Source organism: Nannobrachium achirus (genome assembly GCF_963921795.1).
Source record: "Nannobrachium achirus genome assembly, chromosome: 18".
Lineage (NCBI taxonomy): Eukaryota > Metazoa > Chordata > Actinopteri > Myctophiformes > Myctophidae > Nannobrachium > Nannobrachium achirus.
This window is the reverse complement of record NC_137825.1, coordinates 26,094,549-26,106,227: the sequence shown is the minus strand read 5'-3', so window position 1 is coordinate 26,106,227 and position 11,679 is coordinate 26,094,549. Positions and strand designations below refer to the sequence as shown.

The 11,679-nt window shown below is 44.2% G+C and overlaps 1 protein-coding gene across 1 annotated transcript; it reads right to left on the bottom strand.

Annotated features, from left to right (window-relative positions):
* Positions 1-1,741: 1,741 nt before the first annotated feature.
* On the bottom strand, positions 1,742-11,160 carry trim65 (tripartite motif containing 65; the record flags this gene model as incomplete). Its single annotated transcript, XM_080747922.1, has 8 exons — positions 11,081-11,160; positions 9,738-10,214; positions 8,980-9,075; positions 8,628-8,858; positions 3,863-4,031; positions 3,375-3,464; positions 2,574-2,791; positions 1,742-2,053 (listed from the first exon to the last, which is right to left on the bottom strand). The coding sequence occupies exons 2-8, from the start codon at positions 10,167-10,169 to the stop codon at positions 1,742-1,744; spliced, it is 1,548 nt and encodes a 515-aa protein (XP_080604048.1). The 5' UTR covers positions 10,170-10,214; positions 11,081-11,160.
* Between the last annotated feature and the right edge of the window lie 519 nt (positions 11,161-11,679).

Here is an 11,679-nt window from a genome sequence, read left to right as displayed (position 1 = left end):
CAAGTCAGGATAAATGGTTTGAGCTCACCTACAGTACGCAGGATCCCATGAAAAACAGGAGTGGTCCCTTTTCATTTATAGATTCTACCTCAATTAGTGTATTTATAGTTTCAACTATAACGTGAGAGAATGGCAGAAATGATAGATTAACCACTTAATTAGCCATATTTTATACTTCATCAAACGATGGTGTCGCACAGCAGAAATAGACGATCCACAAGCTTGCGATGTGTGCCGTGTTGTGAGCTTGAAGATGGACTATTTTCAAAACTTGTTTTCTTTTACATTTCACCTATGACATGCCCAAAATAGGGACACCAGGCTGAAAGTGGATGGCAGGATGAAGTCAAGTTAAATCAAGTGTAAATTAAGCTTTACTTTCCTCTGTTAGCCAAAAGACCTTCAAAGAAGTGCAAATCCTGGTTTACTGTGCCAGTGTCATACTCCCATTTGAAGGTAACTGTAGTAGTAGTGTCTCCTCAATCATTCTCCATAGTGGGGTTCCAGAAAAGGACGGAGTGGCTAGTTTTAGTTCTAGCTGAGCACTTGCTTACGTTAGCAAAGGCCAATACAAGTCCTACAGGCCAAGATAGGGATATTCATGTTCAAAACCATTATCGCTCATGTATCAAAGGGGAAAGATAAAATAATTGTCTTTTAGAAGTCTGTAGATCCGTTTTGAAATCTTACCCTTCTCTATTTGGAAACTTTCATCCAATTCATCTAACCATCCGGTTCTTGATTATTAAAAAAGAAAATAATCTTGTAGAGCTGGACGTAAACTAAAACCTAGTTTTCCTAATCCTCTCCAGGGTACGAGTTCATGACTACCGCTTTACTCCATGTGACAGTCAGCAACACTAAACAGTTTACCAGTTGTTAAAAGAAGATGCCCTTAACCTTTCATACAAAATCTGTTCTTTTTTCCCCTAATCCAAACATGTTAGATTTATAGCCATAAGACACAGCATAAAAGAAAACCGTCGCAAATCTCTGGCCAGGGGCACCTTCTACAGCAAGCCGACAAAGATCACAGCCATCACGGGGTGACGCACCAAATTCTGGGCCCTGTGTACAAGGATTCACTGCGGGCCCCCCATGAATGTTCTTCATAGGGGGAGGGGGTTTAACCCATTTAGACTGGGAACGCATTATTACGCATTATTTTGTGCTTTAACTATTGAAAAATAGCAGATATACAAGCTCACAGCGTGGCAGTGAGTGCTGCCTGCGCTACAAGCTTGTAGATCTGCTATTTTTGATAAATTGTAAAAAATTGTGCAAGTCTTTGAATATTTCAAATCCTTCTAAGATTTTTTGAAAAACCTATGTTTCTATGTCAGTGGTGCTCAAACTTTTTCATGTGAAGGAACCTCAAAATGATATGTATTTGGCCACGGAACCCCATCTCAAAATATTTAATTCCAGGGACCCCCTAGAAGCAAAGTTTGTGATACAAATGTTCACTTAAAAAAATACATATATTCAAAGAATTGCACACATTTTCACGACTTTTCAAAAATAGCAGATCTACAAGCTCTCAGCGCAGCACTCGGTGCCGCGCTGTGAGCTTGTATATCTGCTATTTTTCAATAGCTAAAGTATAAAATAATTAAGGCCCCTCCACCTTGGGCCCTAGTAACTCAGTTCTACTTTTCCCCCCCTTGTGACGCCCCCTGCGGCCATCACCTATCGCAGAAGAATCCTCGTTGCTCTCCTTTGCACAACCCTTCGCGGCCTATCATGTGGAGCAGAGCGTGACGCTGACGCCCTCGCCGATCCAGCACGCCGGGAACAGCTCCTGGCCGGTGAAGGCACAGTGGAAGGCGTGCAGCCTGGTCTGCCCGTCTCCGTAGTAGGTCAGCGTGCCCGCCTCGTAGTCCAGCAGCATGCCCACGCGGCTGTGCTGGGTGTGGCCGGCCACGGTCTCCTTGCGCCCGTTGTGCCAGGCGCTGAGCTGCCGCTCGTCCAGCTGCAGGCTCCAGGACAGCTCGTTCATGCCCACCATGCACCGCTTGCCCTTCTCCTTCCTGGGGATGGCCTCGTACGTCACCTGGCCACAGGCGGTGCAGGAAATAAGGGCGGCACAAAGAGAACAATTATATTCATATCGATAAACAAATAAACGAATTTCTGCTATGTTTTAATTTTGTACATTTTTATTTTATATATTTGTACTGTTGTTTTATATTGCGTGGCTTCTTTCTTGTGTGTTTTGAATTGCACTGCTTCTGTTAAAGCAAAAGTACTGTAGGTTCTTCTGGGTCAATTTCAGCTAAAATGAACTCAAACCTTTACTCGTTAACCATTTTAAGCCTTATACTTTGTAGTACGACAGTGTTGCATTGGTAAATAACACACACGCACGCACGCACGTGCGCACACACACACACACACACACACACATACACACACACACACACAGGATCTTGTAGATCTGCTATTTTCTCTTCGATTACTGTACTTGCCCAACATGAAAGTGGTTGAAAGTGGTTTCCAAGGTGAAAGTGGTTGATGTTTTCTGTGTGATTATGTTTCAGATTGAAGTGGAAAAGAATGAAGAGCTTGTTTACCCCCAGATAGGCCCAGGGCTTGGACACCTCCATCTCCCAGTAGTGCTGTCCATGGGTGAAGCCCTGAAAGCAGAGCACCTGCCACGTGTGGTCGAAGCGGGCCTCATGGGCGGGGACGGGGCGCGGGCCAGAGGTCAGGTGCTCTGCCCGCCGCAGCTCCTGCGACAGCAGCAGGTGACCGTTGGCTGTGCGGGGGTCGAAGGTCAACGAGCATCTAACTGTAATGAAGGATGAAATGAAAACAACGGATTCAAGGATAGGCCGATATCAGGGGTCTGCAGCTTGTCATGATGTTTTTATCTCATGATGTAAATTTATATCTATAATCACCAAACAGTCAATATATGTTTAATACATTCTAAGAATTTCTAAGAATCTCTGTCTGTCCTGTCCATCTGACTGTCTATCCTTCGCAAAACTGTTCAGTGATCCGTTGTGTGTGAAGTCCATTCACAATAGTAATAATATATTTCGCAAATAGATATTTATGCACACAAGGGGGGAAGACTATGACACGTCCTCCCTTTCCAACGCATTGATTTGATTTGATACTGTGTAATGTACACACATTATTTAAGTACAGTAAGTAAGACTTGACACACAGGACCTTTGCTGCCACAATTGATAAGGAACCAAAACCAAAGAATTGTACTCACACTTGTTGGATGTGATGATCATATCAATTATATGATATCAACAATGAAAGAAATGTGGCACTGCACTACTACCATGTCTGAAAAGTAAATAAACAAAGTGAGGTCTCACTGATTTGGAACTTTAGTGATGTCTGATAGCACTTACAAGCACTGAGGCCCTCCTTGCCACCAGGGTGACACGGCGCAGCAGGACTGGGAACCACAGCCAGGACTGGACGCTTATCCTGCGGGGAAGCTGAGACCACATAGACCAACATAAGAACACAAGCTAAGATTTTCATGAATAAAAAGAAAATGCTCATTTCATTAATAAATAAAATAAAAATATAAGAAATTCTATAAATTAGAAAACAAATTTCTAGGAAGTAGTGAAAATAAAACTGCTGTTTTCACTAGGGTGGGTCCCGGACAAACAACCAATTTCTCTTTTGGGTCACGGGATAAAAAGTGGATTCCAGGGGTTCCTTTATGGGGGTCTAAATTGACTCATACAGGTCTGTAACTCTGACAGTGTACAAATGGAACCAAATGAACCCTACCAGTTTCATTTGGTTCAATTAGTACACTGTCAGAGTTAAGGGGAGCCCTTGAAATGTGAAAGTTTGAGAAATGCTGGTCTAGAAGCCAGGTCACCTTGTTTGTCTGGACCCACAGCAGTAGTCACAGCTTTCTCCAGGTCCTCGGACACCAGCTTGGAGACCCGTGACAGAACCTCTGTAACCCCGTTTAGTCGGTCCTGCAGGTTAGGTGTAATGTCCACCGGAACGTCCTTAAAATGTGGAACCTCCACCAGCATGGATTCCTATGAAGAGAGGTGTGCAGTGTGAAAACATCACAGCTTGAGGGGCTATGCTCAGTTGAGCTTTGCTCAGAGATATGCAGTTCCTTTTATTTATTTTTTGTTTATTTTCAGTTGTCAAATATACCATTGCTGACAGGTGAATTCCTATGATGAATGGACGTTACTACGGTGTACCAAAGCCAGAAATCACACAAGACCGATACAACCCATTATATGAACAGTCAGTAAAGTTTATAATAATAGTCAAAAACCAGAGCCTTGTAATAGAGTCCTGCCAATGCGGGGTCAGAAACAGTGCCGGTCACGTGGTTCATGTACGCTGGAAATTTCACTTTTCCCCCATAGATTCCAAAGCATTCCGGAAACTTGCAGTTCAGCGCTTTGTCACTATTTGCCAACAGATGTAGAAAACCTGGCCCCAAGAAGTGAACGGAGATGACACGACTCTCCAATAGAGGGCTCTGGTCAAAACTTTCCCAGCCAAATAATGAGAGACAGGTGAGCGAGGAGTTGCTCACCTGATTGCTTGATGCTGATCATTAACAGCTGTGGGACCGGCAGCAAGTCTTAAAACCTCTGCTTAGGGCCTACCAGACAGTTGCTTGTTTCTTCCTCACCAGACAGTCGCTTGTTTCTTCCTCAGCACTTCTATCTAGCACGGTGGCAGCAATGGGGAGCATTTACAACATTGGTCTTTTTGCACTGACTCTTTGGATTGTCCAAGGTAAAGGCTTTTTGGTTCACTTCCAATGTGAATTTATAACATTGTATTTGTAGGTGTTAACTTTCAGATTCATTTTTGAAGACTAAGCAATTTTCAACTCTGAAAAATTATCATTTATTCATTCTATGTCACCTGAATATACAAGTTTGTCTATGATGACTTGGCATGAATTTGTCTTTTTTGGGGCACGTTTGTTGCCTAATGGCGGGGCTCTTCCTTCCATTCTGGTCAGAGTCAGGGTGCTGATATTGTGCATGTTTGCTCACTCCAGGTACCCTCATTGTTCCTTGAGGGGGGTCCAAATCACCCCTTATGGGTTTGTAACTTTTGAGTGTACAAATGGGTCCATATGGGGGTCCTTGACATTTAGAACCACTGTGTTGCACTAAATGGAACAGAGCCTTGAACTACACTATGTATTCTACCCCAGATTTGAACCTGATTTCCAGTGCAAGTGCTGACTTGTGTCTTCATTGAGTTGATAGAGCCAGCCTGGGGGATAAATGTAATCTTGACCATCAGGTCAATAATTTGTGTCAGATCCTCCGTCTAGACGTAACCACCCCAATTGTATATGTTGTAACATACTCTAGTCTATATACCAATTGGCCAATTACCTTTATTCATTAGAAATAAGTTGCAGTGCTGTTTTAGTATAATAACTGGTAAGACTTGTGCAGGAATTAGGGAAAAGGACCAATTTCTTTCCTAGAAATACCGGTATTGTGCATGGTGCCTATACTTGACACTTAAATGGGCATTGAAGCTAATCAGCCCCACTGCCTGAGTTTGATTGCAGTCTTGGTTGGTTCTCAAGTTTACAAGCTCGGTCAGAGCTATCAACATGTATTGAATGGCTCTAAATTAATTTGCCTATTCCCCTGTGAAGAAATGAGCTTAAAGTCATTGGCTGTATTAAAACTCACAATGTCTTGTGCCAACAGTGTCTACAGGATTCCGTGTTGCACGCAATGCTATAAGAGAAGCTGAAGGTAAAAACAAGGCTATTTTAGCTGCTTACAGTTACTTTTGTCCTAGTGTTTATTAAATCTGATTGACTTTTCTCTTGAAGAGCTTGAAGTAATTGCACCTTGGAGTTTATGGGTACCCTTAGCCACAAAATTGCAACACTAGATTTTTTTATAATCGGATGAATCTAGGGTTGCAATACCTCCCATAGGCAGCCAATGCATCAAAACGTTATTTTGCTATCTGATTGTATTAAACGACGTCAAACTCACCAATATTGCGGCTCTATGGAAAGCTTGGAATTTACTCTTGCTATCTGCAAAGTGTTTGTTTCTGAAAAATCCACCGTATAATTGTTATGATTTATTTTCTGTCAAGAAATCCGAGCAGACATGGTTTATTTAAGTGTTGAACTTCGGAAGCGCTCATCTTCTATAACGCCATGTCCCGCTGCCTCCTGCATAATGTGACATTTAGAACCAGGTGGTCACAGGACCGTTGAGGGATTTTCCACGAGCGCTTCCAAACTCCAGGACTTAGAAATAATAATCACCTGAACCAAATTTCTTGGATAGAAAGTAACTCATAACATGTCTACTGTGGATTTTTCTGAAACAAACACTTTGCAGATAGAAAGAGTAAATTCCAAGCTTTCCATAGAGCTGCAATATTGGTGAGTTTGAAGTCGTTTAATACAATCAGATAGCAAAAAACTGTTTTGATGCATTGGCTGCCTATGGGAGGTATTGCAACCCTAGATTCATCCGATTATAAAAAATCTAGTGTTGCAATTTGCGGCTAGGGTACCCTCAACATGGCTATATAATCTGGGAAAAAGTAATGCTGTGGCAAGTCTGTGTTATTGTTTTTCTCATAGCTATTTCTTTTTTTTTTTTCTTTTTCCCCCAGATTACACTGCTGATCGTGGCAACACGATTGGTCTGCCCGATGCCCCCATGACTGATGAAGAAATTGAAAAGTTTATGGCCAACGAAGAAATGATTGATGACATGGTGCCCGCTGACAGCGAGTCCAACACGACTCCGACCGAGACCAGCCTGATGGACGACTCTGAAGGCGAGTCCAACACGACTACGCCCACGCCCACCGTGATGGACGACTTTGATGAAGAGGAGTCAAACATGACTACGCCCACGCCCACCGTGATGGACGACTTTGACGAAGAGGAGTCAAACATGACTACGCCCACGCCCACCGTGATGGACGACTTTGACGAAGAGGAGTCAAACATGACTACGCCCACGCCCACCGTGATGGACGACTTTGACGAAGAGGAGTCAAACATGACTACGCCCATGCCCACCGTGATGGACGACTTTGACGAAGAGGAGTCAAACATGACTACGCCCGTGCCCACCGTGATGGACGACTTTGACGAAGAGGAGTCAAACATGACTACGCCCGTGCCCACCGTGATGGACGACTTTGACGAAGAGGAGTCAAACATGACTACGCCCACGCCCACTGTGATGGACGACTTTGACGAAGAGGAGTCAAACATGACTACGCCCACGCCCACTGTGATGGACGACTCTGAAGGCGAGTCCAACACGGCTAGGCCCACGCCCACCATGATGGACGAGTTTGACGAAGAGGAGTCAAACATGACTACGCCCACGCCCACTGTGATGGACGACTCTGAAGGCGAGTCCAACACGCATAGGCCCACGCCCACCATGATGGACGAGTTTGACGAAGAGGAGTCAAACATGACTACGCCCGTGCCCACTGTGATGGACGACTCTGAAGGCAAGTCCAACACGCATAGGCCCACGCCCACCATGATGGACGAGTTTGACGAAGAGGAGTCAAACATGACTACGCCCACGCCCACTGTGATGGACGACTCTGAAGGCGAGTCCAACACGCATAGGCCCACGCCCACCATGATGGACGAGTTTGACGAAGAGGAGTCAAACATGACTACGCCCACGCCCACTGTGATGGACGACTCTGAAGGCGAGTCCAACACGCATAGGCCCACGCCCACCATGATGGACGAGTTTGACGAAGAGGAGTCAAACATGACTACGCCCGTGCCCACTGTGATGGATGACTTTGACGAAGAAGAGTCAAACATGACTACGCCCACGCCCACTGTGATGGACGACGACTCTGAAGGCGAGTCCAACACGACTACGCCCACGCCCACCGTGATGGACGACTTTGACGAAGAGGAGTCAAACATGACTACGCCCGTGCCCACTGTGATGGATGACTTTGACGAAGAAGAGTCAAACATGACTACGCCCACGCCCACTGTGATGGATGACTTTGACGAAGAGGAGTCAAACACGACTACGCCCGTGCCCACTGTGATGGATGACTTTGACGAAGAGGAGTTCAACACGACTATGACCACGCCCACCGTGATGGACGACTTTGCGTCCAACACCACGACTACACCCGTGCCCACCGTGATGGACGACAGCCACAACGGGGACGGCGAGCCCGAGACGACCGACGCGAGCGACGAGCCCAATACGACTCAGGCAGCGACGCCCCCCTGATGACGGCCGCACAACAACACCAAGATGACTGAAGACGGAATGGTCATGGTAGCAAAATGAACTAACGCTGACAATATGACTCTGAGAATGACAAACTTGATCAGGATGTTGGCAATAATCCTTGTCTATTGGCTTTAATTAAAGTTTTTAAACTTATCATGTTTTTTTTCTTTCCCTATGTTGACTAAACTTGAGACAATTTACCAAGTGTGGTTTCAAGCTGTTGAATTTGAATATTCACGGTTGAGAAAATCCCCTCTTAAAACTTTTAACACCATTAACCACTTAGACCTGGCAATACTTGGTGAAATGGTTAGAGCTGTACTTTATGCATGTTTCCCCTCCGCTTGTAGATCAACTGTAAATGCAAACCTTTATAAGCTGAATGTCCGAAAGGTGATGCAGGCCAGCTATCTGGTCTTGGCTCTCCTGCAGTTTCTGCGCCCTCTCCTGAAGTTCAGCTACTCGAGCTTCTGCTTCAGAAAGTGCAGAATGTTTTTCCTCTTCAATGAAGTGCTCTGTAGCTTCTTGCTTTTCGGCTAGCACTTTAATTAGTGTGGAGAACTTGGTATTCACCCAGTTTGATGTCTGCTGCAGCGTTACCTGTAGGAGGGTGTAACAGACTGAATAACGTACTTACTGAACTCTGCAGTTCAGGTTGACATTCTACTCAATCATACTCTGGGAGGCTATGTGTTTGTAAATTAACTAAAAATGGGTTTACCTTGGCTTTGCTGATATTGTCATTCAGTTCGCTTATACTCTTCTCTGTCTCTTCCATGAGTTTCCCTATTTCCATACTCTTCCTTGTGAGTAGCAACTATAAATGAAAAGGCATTAGACTTCAGATCTATGTACACCTAAAAGCATGTCATTGATTAGCTTCAACCAAGAACTTAATTTGGAAGGTTTGTGGTGTGATGGCAAACAAGAGTAGCAGTTATTGATGGCACTTTAAAACCAGACACACCCACCCGTACATAGGCTCTTATGACATCGCCCTCTTAATACAGGGGTCTTCAATGTTTTCAGGTCAAGGACCCCTTAACAGAGATGAAGCAGGGACCCCCCCTCTACATATTGTATATATGCATTATGCAGATTTTCTTCAACTTGTTTGACAGCACTGTCATCAGTCTATGTTGGATTCATGTTAATGTGTATTTTCAGGCATTTAACCACTTAAAACGTCTATTTTGTAAACTTGACCTTTCACTATTTACTTGGTCTGCTCTTTTTTACCTACACCAAAAATAGCCAATATACAAGCTCTCAACGCCTTGCGCTGCGAGACGTTGAGAGCTTGTAGATCTGCTATTTTTGGCAAAAGTTCTCGGAATAGGAATGCGAGGGTTCAAGACAAGTTGTTCATTTTATTTAAAGAATAATCCTATCGCACAAGGATTCGGCGGCCCCCCTGTAGTAACTCTAAGGACCCCCTGTTAAAGCCCCCTGTCTTAATAGTTAACATTTTTAAAATACCTCTTGATTTGCTCTCTCCGCCTCTAACAACACCTTCTCATGGTTCTTGCATTCGGCGATGGCACACTCGCAGCACACAGACATCTTGTCCTGCTTGCAGTAGTACACCAGCGGCTTCTTATGGCGATCACACAGAGGTCTGGCTCTCGCCCCCTCGCTGCTCCTCATGACAGAGTCCCGGCAAGATGAGCCAGAGGAGCTGTTCAAGGCCTCGGCCAACACCGCAAGGGACACGTTGCGTTTCAGAGAGGGCCTGGTAGAGAACTTCTCGTTGCAGCACGGGCACTGTAGTCCGACATCCGCCTTGCTCTGGGTGTCCCAGTGGAGAGTGATGCACCTCTGGCAGAAGGTGTGACCGCAGGGGATGGTGACAGGGATGCGGAAGCGGTCCAGGCATATGGCACAGGTCAAATTTGAATGCTGTGACTCCATATCCCCAGCAGAGATTGTTCATGCAGTTTTATGCAGTAGGTCTGTCTGTGAAAGGGAAAAGAGTTTGTACACGGCATTTGAGTCACGAAGAAATTACTTTGCCAACATCAGCCACTGTTTTCAACTTCCCCTGGTGGGGCGCCCCCTGGCTACTGGTCCAGGCGCATACCACATAGGCATTGCCTATGTTGACAGCGTCGCCGGTTCGATTCCTGATCCGGATGACCTTTGCTGCATGTCTCTCCCCCCATTTCCTGTCAGTCTACTGTCCAATCAATAAAGGCATAAATTCACAAAAACAAATCTTAAAAAAAAGAAAGAAACACTGCCCTGGATAATGGTAGTGCATGGTCAGGCAGGCTAATAGAAGCTGTGACAGTCACAGTTATAACAGTTGTTCCCAAACCTTTTAGCTCAAGACAGAAAATAAATTAGACTTTTGCCTGGGACCAAAACTAGTGAAAATAGCACTTGTAGATCGGCTATTTTCACGACTTATCAAACATGTGTTTTCTAATTTTTTGGAATTTCTTTAATTCCATTACGAAATTACTGATTTAATTTAATTGTTTTAAATTCATGAATGTTTTTGCTTTTTTTTTCAATCGTTTTGAAATAATTAAAACACTACTAAATGTAGGAAACAAAATGTGCGGCGCGACGCACAAATGCGTCCCGACCCAGTGTTTGGGAACCAGTGGGCTATAATGTACACACACGCTTATTAAAGTTATCCAAGTGGAAGGATGAGCTAACCTTATGCTAGCTGATCCAACACAGACTGTAGTCTGTACAGGACTCACACACTGGAAATATAATGACACCATGTCAGAATGTGGTGAAAACTAATAGGCCTACACACGTTCACACAAAAGCAACCGGGCATGCAGCAATCACAACACAATTCTTACCAATTCAGTACAGATTCATGTACAGTCAGTCAGTCAGCCAGCATCTGATTGTATGAAATATGAATGCAAGGAGATCATCGATGGTGGAGATGGGACGTTCGCGAACGAATCGAGTCTTTTGAACGGCTCTTTGAAATGAACGATGGGATCCGGTTCACAGTAGGCCAGGGCAGGGAGCCGTTCCTTAGTTTCTAATGATACTTTATTAAAAGTATCAATACTGCAACGTGGAAATACTCTGCCACAAGTAGATGTTCGGAATTAAAATGTACTTGAGTAAAAGTACAAAAGTATTGGTATCAAAATGTACTTAGTAGAAAGTACTATCATTATGCAGAATGTCCCATTTCACAAGTTTTCCAATGAATAAAATGTAGGAAAAAATCATTTGAAAATAGCAGATCTAGCTTGTAGATCGTCTATTTTCAAATAGTGGAAATATATGCCGAAATTTATGAAGGGAAGTGATTTGTAATTCTAATAAAAATCTACAAAGTAACTAAAATGAGGCAGTCTTTTGAACGGCTCTTTGAAAGGAACGGATCCCAGAGATCCAGCTCACTTCAAAGAGCCATAAATCCCAGCCTCACTGATGACGT